General features: G+C 45.3%; 1 protein-coding gene across 2 annotated transcripts in view; it reads right to left on the bottom strand.

Annotated features, from left to right (window-relative positions):
* Positions 1-20,040, bottom strand: part of LOC110518266 (zinc finger protein 407) — a 188,288-nt gene that overhangs the window by 156,878 nt on the left and 11,370 nt on the right. For both annotated transcript variants that reach the window (XM_036973835.1, XM_036973836.1), the window contains exon 3: positions 18,712-18,826. In XM_036973835.1, the coding sequence (XP_036829730.1) occupies positions 18,712-18,826 (115 nt within the window). The remainder of the gene's footprint in view (positions 1-18,711; positions 18,827-20,040) is intronic.

Below are 20,040 nucleotides of genomic sequence, written 5' to 3'. Positions count from 1 at the left end.
AACATACAACTTTCTCTGTCACATCTGCTTATTAGAGTTCTCATGGTCGCTGTGTGCTCTTATAAAAAGCCATCATGGTCTAGATGATTAAAAGTTTTGGCCCATCCGCGTCATGAAGCAGCCGTCAAACGTGTCCAACGTCCTCGCGTAGCCGGAGCGGGTCCTCGCGCATATTCCCTTTTGTCACCCCTGAACGCGGTGGAAACTTTTTAGAATCATTTCTCACTCGTGTACAAACGCGGGTGACTAATATATTAGATGAGTCGCGTTCGGTTGCAGAGGGGGGTATATTTTTTCAGTTGGGAGGCTGCCTACTGTGTCAGTCGACATAAAAATAAATGAAGAGATAATGTATCTAAAGACTGCAATCGCCTACTGTACATAGCAGATTTATGATGTGCCCGATAGTTCAGCAAACAGGCTATCAATAGAATTAACAACATATCATATTGCTCCTCTCCTCTGCATGAATGAAAATATATTGAATAAATGTACATCTCCAAATGATACAGTATATAGATGATACAATTTGAACATATCAGTATTGGTTGGACTTTTCAAAATGTCCATATCACATCGTTCTCGTTGTCAAGATGTCTTGTGTATAGACACACATTTACATTCATTATGTACATCTAGTTCTGGATTTATATCCCTAAGACAAAACAGCCTTATTTGTTAACAAGTTAACATGCTAAACCAATTACAATAATTTGACATTTAATACTGCCAGCATAAATATTACTATGTTATTAAAATGCATGGGTAAACAAATTAACATAAACTGCACCAACACTATTTTGTATTATTATTATTATTATTATTATTATTAATGATTATTATCATCATTATTAGTAGTATTATTCTAGTCTATCCACAATATGTGTGCCATTCAGCACCATTTGACCCTGTGTTATACATAGGGCATTCGCGTTTTAACTGGTGAGGACCGCAGTGGCTGAGTTTAAAACAAGCCCAACACATTAACACACAGCCCCTTAGAGGGTACACTTCACCCTAATGTTTAACTATCACTGCTGAGCCTTGCAAATGAGTGCACGCAACATATGTTTCAACCCCCTCTGCCCCTGAGAATGCTGGCATACCACTCTCTCCCTCTCTCCATGCTCACACTTACCAATGTTTTCCGAAACCATGCATATCTTCAACACGGTAAAAAATAAATGCAATAACAAAACTAAATGGCAAAACAATTATGGATAAAATACCCTAGCTACTGTATTCAGGTGTAATTTCAGTTGTGATACAGATGCAAGCCAACATGCATGCCCACACACACACACACACACACACACGAGAGAAAGGAGTGGCCAGCCAAACCTGGTTAACAAGGATGGTAAAGGAATAAACTATTTACAAAGCAAATGTAAAAAAAATCACCTGCATGTCTCAGACAGTGATGCCATACAGGAAAACAAACAATATCAACCATCTAATACATGACACACCCCCCCCCCCCCCCCCCCCCGTGGTCAACATGGTAATTCTCAGCAAAAGTTTTTAAAAAACCTAAAGAGAAGAAATATGTTAGAGGCTGTGAAAACTGTTCATGTATTGCACAATGCACCCACTGTGAATCCCACTGAATCAGATTGTAAACTATTCTCCTCTCCCAGAAAGGTTATCGCATCGTATCCTATTGCCTTTACCTGGTCCTATTCACTCTGAACATGCACTGATTTGAATAAGCACTGCACCAGCAGCTCGCTTATCTGATCACAGACCTGTGTGCAAACACAGCAGTATCAAGTGCATCTCTCCCTACTGCATCTGGGATCTGTTGCCCTGATAACAGAATCCGAGCATCAATCAGAAACAGGCTGGAAATGCAAAGTGACCCAAGAAACGGAGAAAGGGATGCAATGCCTCTCTCTGAAAATGATTCACTTTACTTTCTTACAATGATTTGTTCATCACATTCAACAACAACACCAATGTATGAGGCAGTAGGTGCAAGATGTTACATTTATAATTTAGATCAGAAACATTTAGACATGACTTGTTCGATTTTAAGGGAGAGATGAATATAAAATCCTCGTTAATTAAATGCGTTCACACATAAAACGCATGTGTTTTAAGGTGCGACAATGAGCCACATATATTGGCATATGTAATCCATTTTTTTTTAAATCTTGGATTGAGATTTTTCTTCCCCCGGCGACGGTCATGGTCAAATGAGTCCCTAACGATGAGCAGGTTTTGAGTCTAACACCGGGCAGTGTTTGGCTTCCCTGTATAATAGGGCACAGATCAGGTTAAGGAGGCAACAGTCAGTGAGGTAGGCCTGAATAGTAACAATATGACCTCAGAAAAATTATCCCCGGGAGGGTACACACACATACACACACACGCACGCACGTACACACACACACACAACTGACCAATGCTCATTTCCCCACTCCTTGTAGTTGGCTAACCTGCTCTCTTCATTAGGGTGCCCCTGTGGGGACTTATCACTGTGTAGTCTTTGTCCTTGCTGTAATTGCCCTCTCGGTATGTCGCCTCCCACCACCCCTCCACCACCATGCAACCCCACCACCCCCCCAACGTCAGCCCCCTCGTGACAGCCCGGCGCGGCGCTCTAGTGGGGGGGCTCTCCTGAGACCGGCTGATCGGCCCCTGAGGTCCGCCAGCGTAGAGGAGCGTGTCCTAGTTAAAGCAGTACCAGGAGGGACACCCAGACTGAGACAGATACCACTGCCTGCCTGTGCCCAGCCTCTCTCCCGCTCTCTCCACCTACACTCACTTCTGTTTCTGTGTATCAGAAAAGTCCAGGGATTGAGTCCATGAAAAATGTACCATATTGAAACTAGGCCCCCTGTTAAGTATTAATGTGTGTTTTTTTTAATGCATTTATTTATATGTTTTTGCATTTCATTATCTTGGTTGATGTTTTTTTGCTGAATTCAATTGTGTATGAAAGCAAACTGATATTTTCATGTGGCCGTGATATAAAATGGTATCGTAATTTTGGTGAAAAATAAAATATATATAAATAAAATTGCACGTAAACCATTCAACTGTACCCTTATACTAATTATACTGATAAATTGTACAGCAATTTTACTTCACTTGAATGCAAAAATGTAACACATAGAGATCGCTATTTTAGTATTCATAAAACGAAGCAAAGCCGGTACGCTTCTTCTTGAACTTTTAGAGGATACATCACATGTGTACCATAAGACCTACATGTATGACACATTATGCATTTAGCACAACTCAGACATAACATTAGAGGCACTCTTGACATTCTAAAAAGTAAAATGGCGCCATCTACTGTCCATTACCAACTACACACAACTCATCGACAGTTCTCTCTCTCCTACTGACTCCCAAGAAAAGGATATTTGAGAACATAAAACTCTCAAAGAAAAAAATGTGTACATGCTGTCTTTCATCATCGGTGAAAATAAATATTGGGGGCTGGTGAAATGAGGGAGTTTGGCCACGTGGAACTTAATTTGGAGAGACAAAAAGTGGTGCACTGTAACACTGACCTATGTTAGTTGACTGAATAAACTGAATTAATAAATAAATGGTTCCTCACAGAGAGCGTGATCCCCCCCCTCGTCTCCAACCCCGTGCTGCTGCGTTCCAGTTCTGGTAATCGATGTGGCAGCGTTTTCACGGACGGCTGCAGGGTTCAGGCCGTAGCCCGCTTGGTAAGGGTTAATGCGGCAGGGAATGAGGAAGACAGTATGGCAGACTCTCGCTGTGGCGGAACTCTGGCAGAACGCGCCACCTCCCTCTGACCCGTGTCTGCCTCTCCCCTACGAGAAGCCAACCGGGTCCGACACTTGTGGATGTCCGAGGGGGAACGTGCGTCTCGGCCACTGTCGCTGACCAGCACCCTCACAATCTTGACACTTCCCCATGTCCCAAATTTAGCCCCCTCGCCCCTTGTGAGGAGCCGGAGGGCAATCTGGTGGCAGTTGTGATGACGGGGAGATTTTAGAGGGAGCCGTAGACAGAGCCTGTTGTAACCTCTCAGTGACCAGGGTCCTCCAACCCGCTAAACTCCCACATCAGCCTTAAGGCTAGAGGGGATACAGCCGGACAACAGGCAGGCAAGCGCATGTATAGGTCTAGATTATGCCTTTACCACAAAACATACAAAAACACACACAGGCACATAGGGAAACAATGTGTGTGAGATAGTAGTGACGCGTATACGAGCGTGCACAGAGTACACACATCGCGCACACAAGCACAGACACATAGGCTATACAAATACAGACACAGTACAAAAACAGACATTGTACTGCTGCATCCACATCTACAAGCCTTGGTGGAGTTTTCCTTGGGACATTTGAGGTCTTCTGAGGGACCTGGAGCGAGGGGGCTGTAGCTATAGCTCACAGAGGATCCCAGTCAAGGACACAAACAACATCCCTCACCCGCCAATACTTCCTCGTATTTAAAAGACGGAAGGCTGTGGGGCTACCTGGGGGGGCCATATATACCCGTCCAGGGAGCCGCGGCTGGCAGGGAGGCCCGGTGATTTCAGGCTCCGAGGGTGTGTTGAGAGAGCTAAAGGAGAGCTGGGCGGTGGGAGTGACGGAGGGCTTTATATGTCAGGCACGGCGTTGCCAGGTTTTATGGCGGAATATTTTTGCTGTCAGAGATGGATAAGGAATCGCCATAAGGAGAGGGGCAGGGATACGAGCCTCGAGGGCCACGGTGTCTACTGATCGTGTTTACGGTTGACTTTCAATCATTTACTGTAGGTACAGTAGAAATACAATAAATCTAAGACTTTAATGAATCAATTAAGCGGGCAATGGAAAGCACCGGGCTAAGATGGTTGTATAGTCTGCCAGCTCTCACAGTCACAGGTCAGAATTAGACGTTAATCCCTTTGTCTCAAACGTCAAAATGTCAAAGTTGTTCCAAACGTCGAATTTCTAAGTGTTTAATGGTTAAGTTCAGGCATTAACTCTGAATGGTTAAGGTTAGGGATTAACTCTGAATGGTTAAGGTTTGGGATAGGCTTAAAACAAAAATATATAAAAAATATAAAAAATAAACGTTTTAATACTGGATTTGAACTTGCAACCTTTGGAATCAGAGGCAGATGCCCATCCACAACTGAAACCTACTTAAAGATAACAGCACTCACTGCTGCCCCTAGTGGCCAGTTCCCAAGTCCTATCCCAACATCCTCAGACATTGAGGTCCAATCCTGCCTTGTATCACAGGTGACCTGGCTGGTGGAGTAAATGTCTCTCTGATTGGTTGTTTGAGCTGGCGTGTAATCTCATTTCTAATATCGATCCCATTTATCATTATTGAATATTAACGTATTTTTCAAAGAAAATGGTGCATATTGCCAAACAAACCTGAGGGATCGGCTGGATTTCTTGAATGTAAAATATGACCTAAAGCACGTGTCAAACTCATTCCACGGAGGGCCAAGCGTCTGCGGGTTTTCGTTCCTCCCTTGTACTTGATTGGTGATTTACGGACACCGATTAGTACGAAACTCCCCTCACCTGGTTGTCTAGGTCTTAATTTAAAGGGGGGAAAAATGTACGCAGACACTCGGCCCTCCATGGAATGAGTTTGACACCCCTGACCTAAAGAATTCCTGAAAACATGAATGTTTAAAGAGAACTAGGGCCTAATGTGGTCTCCTGGACTGTCTGACCAACTAACTTGGTTAAGTCCTGATTCACACACTCACCTAAGCAATACCAGCCGAATCCTAACTTGAGAATAGCACACATAACTCTTGACTTTATGCAAGGTCCTCAAGTTAGGACACAAAACCTGGGCAAAGACGTCAGTTCAACATCTAGTTCTGATTTACATTTGATGAAGTTGTCAATAACGTGAATTCAATGTGAAATCAACATACATTTGAACCACGACATTAGATTTAAGTTGAAAAATTACAACAAATTCATTTTTGTTGTTGAAATGGCGTGAAAACAATGATTCAACCAGTTTGTACCCAGTGGGAAGTACTGGGTGGTTAGTCAACAAAGCATCAGACGGGTTCACGTAAACGACAGGCTCACTGAACGTTGGTCTCTCCTCACAGACAACAAACTGACATCATGATTCCTGACGAGACAGTTCACCTTCCCCCAGTCAAATAAAAACACTGCAAGTGTACTTTCTGTGAGGGAGGATATGAGTCGATTTAGTAAAACGGATGTCCGTTCCCGAGTGTGACAGACGCGGGGCCAGAGTGTGTGTGACAGAGCGAGAGGGGATCAGACATCCTAACCAGGACTACTCTCAGACACAAAGCGCTCCACACACACACACACGTCCCATCCACTCCTCTCCCCTGTCAGGGTAGGGCCACCACAGAGCAGGTACATCAGCTCAATTATGATGATGGCAATGAGTGATTGCATTTAGTCTCTCACCCATTTTAATAAGTCTGGGCCATCACAGATGGAGGGAGGGAAGGAGAGAGAGAAAAGGACAGAGAATGATGAAAGTCCATGGAGAATAAGAGCACGTCCTCCCAGCTGCCCACTGCACTGAGGATAGGAAACACTGTCACCACCGATAAATCTACAATAATCGGGAATTTCAATGAGCATTTCTCTACGGCTGGCCATGCTTTCCTCCTGGCTACCCCTACTCCATCCAACAGCTCCGCACCCCCCGCAGCAACTTTCCCAAGCCCCTCCCTGCTTCTCCTTCATCCAAATCCAGACAGCTGGTGTTCTGAAAGAGCTGCAAAACCTGGACCCCGTACAAATCAGCTGGGCTAGACAATCTGGATCCTCCGCCATTGTTGCAACCCATATTATTGGTCTGTTCAACCTCTCTTTCATATCGTCCAAGATTCCTAAAGATTGGAAAGCTGCCGCGGTCATCCCCCTATTCAAAGGGGGTGACACTCTAGACCCAAACTGTTACAGACCTATATCCATCCTGCCCTGCCTTTCTAAAGTCTTCGAAAGCCAAGTTATCAAACAGATCAGTGACCATTTAGAATCTCACCGTATCTTCTCCACTGTGCAATCTGGTTTCCGAGCTAGTCACAGGTGCACCTCAGCCACGATCAAGGTTCTAAACGATATCATAACCGCCATCGATAAAAGACAGTACTATGCAGCCGTCTTCATCAACCTGGCCAAGGCTTTCGACTCTGTCAATCATCGCATTCTCATCGGCAGACTCAACAGCCTTGGTTTCTCAAATGACTGCCTCGCCTGGTTCACCAACTACTTCTCAGATAGAGTTCAGTGTGTCAAATCGGAGGGCCTGTTGTCTGGACCCCTGGCAGTCTCTATGGGGGTGCCACAGGGTTAAATTCTCGGGCCGACTGTCTTCTCTGTATATATCAATGATGTCGTTCTTGCTGTGGGTGATTCCTTGATCCACCTCTATGCAGACGACACCATTCTGTATACATCTGGTCCTTCTTTGGACACTGTGTTAACAAACCTTCAAACAAGCTTCAATGCCATACCACACTCCTTCCATGGCCTCCAACTGTTCTTAAACGTTAGTAACACTCAATGCAAGCTCTTCAACCGATTTCTGCCCACACTCTCCTGCCCGACTAGCATCACTACTCTGGATGGTTCTGACCTAGAATATGTGGACAACTACAAATACCTAGGTGTCTGGTTAGACTGCAAACCCTTCCAGACTCACATTAAGCATCCCCAATCCAAAATTGAATCTAGAATCGGCCTCCTATTTCGCAACAAAGCCTCCTTCACTCACACTGCCAAACATAACCTCGTAAAACTGACTATCCTACCGACTCTCGACTTTGGCGATGTCATTTACAAAATAGGTATAGATATATCTAGGTATATCTCACTCATCTCACGGACCACTGCTTTTAATCAGGGCAAGGTGTCTGGTAACATGACCGAATACAAACAGTGCAGCTATTCCCTCCGCAAGGCTATCAAACAAGCTAAGCGCCAGTACAGAGACAAAGTAGAATCTCAATTCAACGGCTCAGACACAAGAGGCATGTGGCAGGGTCTACAGTCAATCACGGACTACAGGAAGAAATCCAGCCCAGTCACGGACCAGGATGTCTTGCTCCCAGGCAGACTAAATAACTTTTTTGCCCGCTTTGAGGACAATACAGTGCCACTGACACGGCCTGCAACGAAAACATGCGGTCTCTCCTTCACTGCAGCCGAGGTGAGTAAGACATTTAAACGTGTTAACCCTCGCAAGGCTGCAGGCCCAGATGGCATCCCCAGCCGCGCCCTCAGAGCATGCGCAGACCAGCTGGCCGGTGTGTTTACGGACATATTCAATCAATCCCTATACCAGTCTGCTGTTCCCACATGCTTCAAGAGGGCCACCATTGTTCCTGTTCCCAAGAAAGCTAAGGTAACTGAGCTAAATGACTACCGCCCCGTAGCACTCACATCCGTCATCATGAAGTGCTTTGAGAGACTAGTCAAGGACCATATCACCTCCACCCTACCTGACACCCTAGACCCACTCCAATTTGCTTACCACCCAAATAGGTCCACAGACGATGCAATCTCAACCACACTGCACACTGCCCTAACCCATCTGGACAAGAGGAATACCAATGTGAGAATGCTGTTCATCGACTACAGCTCGGCATTCAACACCATAGTACCCTCCAAGCTCGTCATCAAGCTCGAGACCCTGGGTCTCGACCCCGCCCTGTGCAACTGGGTACTGGACTTCCTGACGGGCCGCCCCCAGGTGGTGAGGGTAGGCAACAACATCTCCTCCCCGCTGATCCTCAACACTGGGGCCCCACAAGGGTGCGTTCTGAGCCCTCTCCTGTACTCCCTGTTCACCCACGACTGCGTGGCCACGCACGCCTCCAACTCAATCATCAAGTTTGCGGACGACACAACAGTGGTAGGCTTGATTACCAACAACGATGAGACGGCCTACAGGGAGGAGGTGAGGGCCCTCGGAGTGTGGTGTCAGGAAAATAACCTCACACTCAACGTCAACAAAACAAAGGAGATGATTGTGGACTTCAGGAAACAGCAGAGGGAACACCCCCCTATCCACATCGATGGAACAGTAGTGGAGAGGGTAGCAAGTTTTAAGTTCCTCGGCATACACATCACAGACAAACTGAATTGGTCCACTCACACAGACAGCATCGTGAAGAAGGCGCAGCAGCGCCTCTTCAACCTCAGGAGGCTGAAGAAATTCGGCTTGTCACCAAAAGCACTCACAAACTTCTACAGATGCACAATCGAGAGCATCCTGGCGGGCTGTATCACCGCCTGGTATGGCAACTGCACCGCCCTCAACCGTAAGGCTCTCCAGAGGGTAGTGAGGTCTGCACAACGCATCACCGGGGGCAAACTACCTGCCCTCCAGGACACCTACACCACCCGATGTCACAGGAAGGCCATAAAGATCATCAAGGACATCAACCACCCGAGCCACTGCCTGTTCACCCCGCTATCATCCAGAAGGCGAGGTCAGTACAGGTGCATCAAACCTGGGACCGAGAGACTGAAAAACAGCTTCTATCTCAAGGCCATCAGACTGTTAAACAGCCACCACTAACACTGAGTGGCTGCTGCCAACACACTGACACTGACTCAACTCCAGCCACTTTAATAATGGGAATTGATGGGAAATGATGTAAATATATCACTAGCCACTTTAAACAATGCTACCTTATATAAATGTTACTTACCCTACATTATTCATCTCATATGCATACGTATATACTGTACTCTATATCATCGACGGTATCCTTATGTAATACATGTATCACTAGCCACTTTATACTATACTATGCCACTTTGTTTACATACTCATCTCATTTGTACATACTGTACCCGATACCATCTACTGTATCTTGCCTATGCTGCTCTGTACCATCACTCATTCATATATCCTTATGTACATATTCTTTATCCCCTTACACTGTGTACAAGACAGTAGTTTTGGAATTGTTAGTTAGATTACTTGTTATTACTGCATTGTCGGAACTAGAAGCACAAGCATTTCGCTACACTCGCATTAACATCTGCTAACCATGTGTATGTGACAAATAAAATTTGATTTGATTTGATTTGGTCATTCCCAAAGCCAACACCTCATTTGGCCGCCTTTCCTTCCAGTTATCTGCTGCCAATGACTGGAACGAATTGCAAAAATTGCTGAAGATGGAGACTTATATCTCCCTCACTAACTTTAAGCATCAGCTATCTGAGCAGCTTACCGATCGCTGCAGCTGTACATAGCCCATCTGTAAATAGCCCATCCAACTACCTACCTCATCCCCATATTGTTTTTATTTACTTTTTTGCTCTTTTGCACACCAGTGTTTCTACTTGCACATCATCATCTGCACATCTATCACTCCAGTGTTCAATTGCTAAATTGTAATTACTTCACTACTATGGCCTATTTATTGCCTTACCTCCTCACTCCATTTGCCCACACTGTACAGTATATAGATTTTTCTATTGTGTTGTTGACTGTGCACATGTTTATGTGTAACTCTGTGTTGTTTTTTGTTGCACTGCTTTGCTTTATCTTGGCCAGGTTGCAGTTGTGAATGAGAACTTGTTCTCAACTGGCCTACCTGGTCAAATAAAGGTGAAATATATTTTTTTATAATTTAAAAAAGAGAGAGAGAAGGTGAAAGATAAAGACATAGGGAGAAAGTGAGAAGAAGAGAGAGATAGGAAAGGGAGGAAGAGACAGTCAATGGATGGGTGGCTCATCTCTAGCCAGCTAACAGAATCCCAGATGCCTCCTGGATGGTATCAAACATCTCCACAATGAACTCGCCATGAAATAATCTATACCTACAGGAAGGCAATTAAAAAGTGTCAGGGGAGATTAAAAGCAGCATGACAAGCTTTTCACTGGGACACGGGTTCACCTGGTGGCACCATGGTGTGTGTGTGTGTGTGTATACACGTGTGTGTGTGCGCATGGTGGGGGGACCAACCGCTCTCCGGCATCACTGAACCCCCTTTTAAAAGCCCCCTCATGCATATTTAAAAGGCCCTCAGTAGCCGGGCAGCTCCGACACAAGTTTGCAAACCAGCGTAATGTGCCTGTTTGTACTGAGAGGGGGGGCTCACTCCGGATATCAATTAACTCAAACGCTGTCACTCTGAATGGAGGGACAGCCCATTCCCCTCTACACTTCAACTCAGCTTTGCGTCAACCCACACAGTGCCACCCATCTCTCACACTTCCGCTCATCCTCCCCTCCTCACCCACTGGCCTCCCTCCTACCGACTCTCACTCCCTCTATCTTTATCAACCCATCTCCTTCTTGCCCTGTTTCCCCTCACTCCCACCACCCTCTCTCTCTCTCTCTCTCTCTCTCGCGCCTCACCCCCCCCCCCCCCCCCCCCCGCCCCCTCCCTCTCCGTCTCTCCGTCTCTCAAGCAGCGGTAACTGAATGCACAAATGACTCTGCCCTCCACCTTTAACTCCCACTAAATCTTTCCCCTTTTCCACTTTGCTGAGCCGGGATATTTTATTCCTCCATCAAATATGCATCCCATTAATTAAGTTAAATTACTCCTGACTGCCAAATATCCCCTGCCCCAATGGGTGTCAACACAGAAAGGCATGAATGTGAACCTGCAATGACACGGCCGCACACTTAAACATGAGTTACAGCCTTCCTCAGCTTCCATCCGCGGGCATATTACCAGACACTTCAGGAGTACTGGAATTAAGCACTGTTCTCTCCTTCCCCTGCCGGCTTTTAATAAGTGCACAATGGATGACACACGCACTTTTGACAAAGAGAGGGACTGATATTTTAATTATACACTTTTTTCTCTCCATTCTCTCTCCCTCTCTCTCTCGCTCGCTCGCTCTCTCTCCCTCATCTTTTAATTGCTGTTGTTAATCACTCATTAACTTCTCCTCCCCGGTTGGTGTGCAACTCCTACATCTACCTACGACAGGATTAGCTCAATGGAATCAACCGCTTGGCTTTTATCTCTCGAACAAGGGATTTCTTCCTTTTTAAACTAGGAGATGTGTTTCTGAGCCACAGCAGAGATGTTTGTTCTTCCTTTGCATTAACTGCATTTGAAATCATTGATGGAGTTGCAATTAAACACACCTTCGTTCAACTTACAGACATCCCCATAATGCCTAAGGGCATGTGTTATTGTGTGCCATTTGCGGTCCCCTGATACCAACACACAAAGAGAGCAATGCACGGGTGATATCTATCTTACGTACTTTCTCTCCCTCTCCTCATATTCCTCCCTCTATCTCTCCATCTCTCTCGCTCTCGACCCTCTTCATCTTCCCTCCTTCCTCTCTCTCTCGCTCTATTTTGTCACCATTCTCACCCCAGACATCGCTATGGGAGCTGTTTTGTTGTGTATAAAACTAAGTCGAGACATCAGGTCCACTCGTCTCTTCTGGTGAGATGGAGGTCTCTGTGTGTCGTGATTGGGAATGACGTGTGCCAGACGGGCACCAAGAGGTGGGGGGGGGGGGGGGGACGTACTCACAAGGGCATTGAGCCTTTGGGAACTAGCCAAGTCTCCCTTTCACTCAGAGCGAAGGCCAGAAGAGAATGACAATCATGGATCGTCTGGATATTTAAAAGATATCTTGAACGGACTTTTCCAAAATGTCTAAGCGAACCAATAAAGCATGCCATTTCAGAGGGGAGCATTTTGCGCTTACCGTAAAACAAGGCTGTGATCAGACAAACCCTTCCATAAATCTCTTTCATAATCATAACCCATTGCAGCTTTCTACGTAAGTTTTCATTATACCACACGGTGTAATGAAAGTGTAGCAAGGCCAATTGACTCCAACAGGCCCATCCAAGCCTTTTTTGCTGATGTGATGAGCAAACCAGCCCTCCAGAGTGTATGTGCTGAGTTAGCTGCTTTAGCTAAAACACTGATCTTGCCGTTTATGGAGCCTGGCTTTTGTTTGTTTTTGTTTGATTAAAGGGGAATGTTTTGATTTTAAAGCCCCTCAGCCCCCATTTCGAGGCCACTAAAGAGCAAGCAGGACCTCGACCTTGACCGTTAAGTGTCTGAAGATCTTACTAAAAGGTAGGCCTAATAGGATGGATAAGCTCAGAAAGAGAGAGTACGTACGCTAGATGCAAAAGAGACGCTCAGTTGGACGCATTCAGCCAATACAAAAACATACTCACAAATATTTCCACCTAAAGTATAATTTGAATCATACATCTGATATTGCAAAAGAGGTTTGGGGTCACATTACTAAGAGTAACATTACTAAGATTTGATTAACAGGTCTAGACTGATCCCAGCTCACAGAACAAAGATGCTCCTTAAATTATTGAATATTTCCTCAATTACTGCATGCCTAATACCAGCATATAGGTCAGTGGAATATACTGTAGAATCTAACGCAAACTGACTGTGAAATATTTACGAACTGTGTTGCACATTGTATATGACTGTTAAAGATACTGCCCTGTCGTGGCTTTAGTAAGTGTGTGTGTGTGTGTGTGTGTGTGTGTGTGTGTGTGTGTGTGTTCCTTTCTGCGAAAACATTAATTTTACAAACATCAGCCCAAGGCTACTAAACACATCCAATCTATTAGGTTGTGCTTCATCATGTTATGGCGGGCTAACGGGCTGTAAAGCTGTCCCGGTCATAAAGAGCGATCGCGGCGCACAAAAGTGAAGTCAGAAACAGAAGCCAGAGCTCCCCGAGCAGACGGACCCCTCCTCGTTATCATCCAAACAGCTCTGTCACATATTTAACCTTTCGAGACCAGCCTTTCTGCATTCTTTTCCGTATGACCTTTAGGGCTACTTATTTCATTTCCGGATAATGCCGCACTAAATAAAGTTAAGCGAATCAAAGCAAAATGTGTTTGTTTTGGTCGATAAGGATCGTGCGCTGACTGACGTGATAGTGAAGATGGGTAGCAAAATGCTAAACATTGATACTTCTTTTAATGTGGATAAATGCCATGTGTGTTTCTGATTGGGGGGAGGGGGGAATTCGTTTTCATTTAAAAAGGACAACATGACCTAAAAAAAAAAAGCATACAAAAAAAACCCTGAGTTTGGTATAGGCGAGGAGAAATGTCTATTCAATCAAGATACAAGCTCATTTAGAACTTTTTCAGGATGGTTGCAAATGAATTATGCAAACATAATGCGGCTCGTGGTGTCTGGCTTGTTGAGAGTAAATATGAAATGTTTTCATCTGTTGTGTGATAATGAATTCAGTGTTTTTGCATACCATTTCGTTCCCCATGCACATGGGTGGGGGATCCTTTTCGTTCACACGAACCTATATCATTTACTGAGGCAATGAGCTTCCAAATGTCGTCTCCTCACATAAGTACAGAGCTATAGCCTGGGTGTTGTACTTTCAGACACAATCCAAAGCCTTAACAGTGAGAGAGAGAGACTGCTTCACACCAGAGTGGAAATGCGATGAAGTCGCTAATGCACATGATGATTAAGTGTAACTCAAATACCGGCTGTGTTGTTCACCGACCTGACAGGCCGTAATTTCCTGTATTATATTCGCCGGTTTTAATTGCACGCCACCAACACCCCTCTGACACGTTATGAAGCGATGATGTACAATTATTTTGGGGGGGCGGCGGAGAGATCAGGGGGGAGTGACGTTGTAACCCTCCTCATCGGGATCCCAACCATTAACACCGAAAAAATAGTCTGAGTTAAAACCAGATTCTGTTTGAGGATTAAAGAGTATCACGTCAGGGAGGAAGAGGGGTAGGAGTGGTGGTGGCGGGGGACACACAATGGAGGGGCTGAGATAAGTGACGGCTTTCTCTGGATAAGCAGAGCGCTAAGATGCTCCTCTCCTGTCAAGGCCCGGACTCTCTCTCACACACACACACACACACACACACAGAGGCCTGGGCATTAAGACATATTACAGAGGATGAGCTGGGGAAGGGAGGGGAGGGCGGAACTGAACTGATGGGGCTATTCTGGGACCAGCAGAAGACACACTCACAGACGGGGAGACACAAAAGCCTGACAAGAGCCAGCCCTATCCTGTTCTATTCAAATCACATGACACCAACATGAAACGATGACTAAATATACTCACTCCGGACTCGGCTACTAAGTCAATGGAGGGAGGGGGGGAGGGGGGGGGGGGACTCTCAGATACCGAAAAGACGGACAACTTTTTTGGGGGAGATGAAGAGAGAAACCGTTAAAGTTTAAACTGGAGCTAGTTGACGGGTAGTTCCAACTATAGTGGCCGTCTGGACGATATGATATCATAGAACCAGGTCCAATGGGAGGACCATCCAGGATGCTGTTAATACTTCCTACGACTTGGCCCCCAGATATTAAACCAATGCTTCACAGCGTTTAGACTCCTGATGCATAATTTAACACGTACAAACAGCACTGGCTGGCCATGGCATCTTTGGGGAGGGTGAGGCGAGAGCGGTGGGGCTATGGGGGGGGGGGGGGGGGGGGGGGAGTGGTACTGGTAAGGGATGCTGAAATGCTGAATCCAGGGCCTTTTGGGAGGAGAGCACATGATGGAGGAAAGGAAAGGGAGTGCTCATTAAATGGCCCACTGTGGACCGACACACACCACACAAAGACAAGAAACAGCCTTGTGTTTAAAATGATTTTTTTTACCAATTAAATACAGTATGAGGAATCTTGCCGTACTGTATGTGCTAGGGAGGCAATTTGTGTTTTTCTGCTGGTTTTGCAGGTTATGTTTTTATGGCCAACTTCGGACTACATCAATCAGTTAGGAGATGTCATTGCTGCAAGATTCAGTATTTTAATTCTTAAAAGTCTAAGCCGGTGGGGGGGCAGGGGGCCTTTAGGTATCAAAAAAATATATGTAAAAAAATAATTGAAAAATAGATTTTGGTCTTTACTACTATAGCCCATAGAAATGCATTGAATAACACTTTCATAAATGGCAAAAAAGACAGTCGCAGCAGTCTAAAGCACTGCATCAGAGTGTTTGAGGCGTCACTACAGACCCGAGTTTGATCCCGGGTTGTGTCTCAGCCGGCCGTGATCGGGAGACCCATGCGGCGGCGCACAATTGGCCCAACATCGTCAGAGTTAGTGGAGGGTTTGGCCAGCCGGGATGTCCTTGTCCCACCGTGCTCTAGCGACTCCTTATGGCGGGCCAGGCGCAGTGCACGCTGACTCTGGTCGCCATCTGTACAGTGTTTCCTCCAACACATTGGTGCGGCTGGCTTCCGGGTTAAGCGAGCAGTGTGTCAAGAAGCAGTGTGGCTTGGCAGGGTCGTGTTTTCGAAGGACGCATGGCTCTCGACCTTCGCCTCTCCCGAGTCCGTACTTGTCCCAGTGATGGCAATATCACGAAATTGGGGAGAAAAGGGGGTACAAAATAAATACATTTTTTTTTTAAACTTGTTGTAAAAAGCAGAGGATATCAGCTAAGAGACGTGTCAATCTGAAGGACAAGAAAGACACAACGAAAGAGAGAGGAACCGAAACAGAAAAGAAGAGAGAGTAACTGTTAGCTAAAAGAAGGGGGAGAGAGAGAGAGAGAGAGAGAGAGAGTGTAAAGGCATGGTGTACACACGACACAACCTACCTATTCTGAACAGCCCTCTCACAGCGTTCTCACGTTTGATTGGCAGCTGGGTCAGAGGTGCCTATCTGTCCTGGCCTTGATTTGCATTTGTTAATTAAATGCCACAACAATATGATCTTTAACTATCAACAACTTCCCAGAGTCCTCTGCGGAGACGAGCAGCTCTCCGTGGCTCTCGGCTCAGCTAAAGTGAGGTGGACAGCAGAGGTGCACCACATCCATTTGGGGACGTCTCAATCGTTAGCGCACAGTGTCAAAAGCGGGTAATATTCGCAGCCACAGAGTTCACCGGGGGGGAGCGCCAATCGATGGCGCAGGGAGAAGGACCACACGCGTATTTAGATTGAGTTAAACAAACGCTGCTCCTCCTCAACATTCTAACGAGAGCAGGATGAGCTCTCTCTGTGACAGCAATGGGAAATGAATGAACAGACTACTGGTTAACATTACATTGGCTTGTCTTGCAAAGCAGGGAAGCCATGTAGAACCATAGAAATAGAATTACTGATGAATGTTCCAGTCAAATTGCCATGGTCTGAGGGGCTTTGTGCGTTCCAGTAATTGTATCTCTGCGTGTAAAACCACCCCATTTTGCTTAAACATATGAATTTCAATTTTGTAGTGCCAGAAACGTCGGTCGAGTGAACTTAAAACGAACGCTTCAGCTATAGTAATCAAGATGATAAATCGTAATAACGAGAAACGATTTCATTAGATAAAGAGGGTTTTGTTTCGCAAAATATCACCTCACCCAGTGGGTGTAACAGAATGCCTAATGGCCAGCCTACATTGTAATCTCACTTTCTAGGTCAGCCCAAACCCGAAAAAGGGAAATTGCATTAACTGAGACATGAACAACCATTAGCAACATCTCTGCATTCAGATTAACCACCAATACGTAGGCCTATATTATCTAATCTGAATACTTTAGGAAGAGAGAGTATGTCTACTTTGGCCTTAATGAGGGTGTTTCTGGTCTGTTCTTTGTTTGCTGCTCTTTAGTCAAGAGGAAAGTTGCCCCAGTGATCAGTCAGTAGTGAGCGCGTGTGCGCGCACACACACACACACACAGACACACACACACAGACACACACACACACACACACACACAGGGCCGATTTGTCACCAGTGTCTAGCTCAGGCGGGAGATAGCTCCTCCATCCGCAGTGATTTGTGAAACCAGAAGCTGTATTTAGTACACTCGTTTAAAGGCAGTCAGGCACATAGGAGAACTGCGTTCTGTCTGTCTGTCTGTCTGTCTGTCTGTCTGTCTGTCTCTGTCTGTCTGTCTGTCTGTCTGTCTGTCTGTGTGTCTGTGTGTCTGTCTGTCTGTGTGTGTATATTCTCTTGGTCAAAGCCCAAACACATTTATAGCACTTGGGGATAAGGCTTTAGCTGGAGGGCTTGTGAAACATGAGCCTTTCTCCTCATTAGAGGTAGCTGTGTTTAACAAAACCTGTTTGCCTTTCTGTAAAACGTTTGCGAACGGCGGCGACAAATAAACACGCTCATTCCACTCGAACGTGGCAGAAAGAAGAGGGAGAAAAACATAGCGACCGAACTGAAACGGAACACATTGAAACAAGCAGTTTAGACAGAAGCATCGCGGGGGACTAAATAACTACACGTCCTGGTCTGTGTACCACATAGCCGCAGAGAACGTGGTACAAGCTGAAGATCCTGCTATTTGGTCCATTTCCAAATGACACAGAAACACTCCCACGTGTCCATTTGAACACAGTAAGATGGTAGGAAGATCAAGCATGGGAACAGCACCGACTGAACTGAACTTGGCCTAAACGCAGTGCTTCTGTGGCCGTAGGAAAGAGACGCAGAAGCCTTTTACGTTGAGTTTATGGGCTTTAATGTTGACTACGGTGAGATATGACAGATTGTATTGAAACATATCACAATAAGAGAGGAAATAATGGTTTGCCGAGCAAGAGTGTCTTTTTCTTGTGATCCGACCTAAATGGCAAAAAATGACTTAAAAACCCAATAAGACCGTAGCAACGTAACAGGAAAACAAGTGTTTCTTCTTAAGTTCAGATAGTACCTTGCCGTTTCCTTCCGTTTAGGACCTTTTTTCTTCCGTTTGGAACTTAACGAACACAACCCGGGCATCCCCCAGTTAAAAAGGTAGTGACTAGTCACACTGACTGTGCTACTCACCCACAGATGTGGCACTTGTACTCTCTCATGCCCAGATGTCTCTTCACGTGGTTCCTGGCGTCACCCAGCTGGGCGGTGGAAAAGTTGCAGATTTTGCACTTAAACGGCTTCGATCCTGCAAAACAATAAGTGGCGTCAATTTATCCTACTTTATGTATTGGGAAAAAATACACAAATGATTATGAACAGTATAATAAAAAAGAAAGGAGGGGTTGTAGACGTAGGGGTGAAGGTAGAGGAGAGCTATAACGCCGAGGAGCGAGGGACATTCTTTACTAGCATTCTAACAGAATTTTTTTTGCAGAATTGCAGAGATGGTGACACTGTGAACGATGACGTGCTGTATTCTTGTTGTTAGTCAGGTTGTTGAAATCTGTAGTATTGTTAACAGCTTCTGTACTACTTTACTACCCAAGATTGACTGTAAAACAACCAGGCGGCCTGAGTCCAGGACATACATCAAAACTATGAAATAAGATGGTTGAGAGAATGCCAAAAGTGTGCAAAGCTGTCATCAAGGCAAAGGGTGGCTACTTTGAAGAATCTAAAATCTAAAATATTTATTTAGTTACGACATGATTCCATATGTGTTATTTCATAGTTTTGATGTCTTCACTATTATTCTACAATGTAGAAAATAGTACAAATTAAGAAAAACCTTTGAATGAGTAGGTGTGTCCAAACTTTTGACTGGTACTGTAAAAACAAACAAAAAACACAAGCTCCTACAGTGAGTACATGGCTTTTCTCTCCTTCAATCTCCTCTCTATTGTTCCTCGTCACTCTCTCCATCTCTCTCTTACCTACTCTTCCTTCCTTTGCTTCTGGATGCATAAATTGGATACCAAAGGTCAGGCAGAATACGTAAATCAATTTTTGTGTGCACTCACTACCACATTCCATCATTAAAAGCGCTAATCACTCTGCCTGGCTTTGCAGGGAGGTTTCCTTCTAATCATTGTCATTAATAAATGGGGAGGGGGGGGGTGGCGCTGGCGTTTGAGAGAGGGGCACAGTCTCTGCCCGCCATTTGTCATTTAAGAGCAGCAGAGAGAGAGAGGGGGCTGCTATGGATCATCAGCGCCCATGATGGCTAGAAGGGACACCACACCCTAGGCTAATAGAACACACCTACTGGGGAAGGCCTATTCAATCAAACAAGCGCTGCAGCATGCTGCAGAATAGTACTGTAGCATTGTAAATATGCCACAACATAACAGTCCAATGTGGTTGCAGTTTGACTAGTGATAACATTTATGCATAAGTCAATTCATGATTGCAACAACAGTGCTATTTTTCCTAAATTAATTTAACCCCAGCCATTGTGAT

This window comes from Oncorhynchus mykiss, chromosome 3 (genome assembly GCF_013265735.2).
Source record: "Oncorhynchus mykiss isolate Arlee chromosome 3, USDA_OmykA_1.1, whole genome shotgun sequence".
Taxonomy (NCBI): Eukaryota; Metazoa; Chordata; class Actinopteri; order Salmoniformes; family Salmonidae; genus Oncorhynchus; species Oncorhynchus mykiss.
This window is presented reverse-complemented; position numbering and strand designations above follow the sequence as displayed.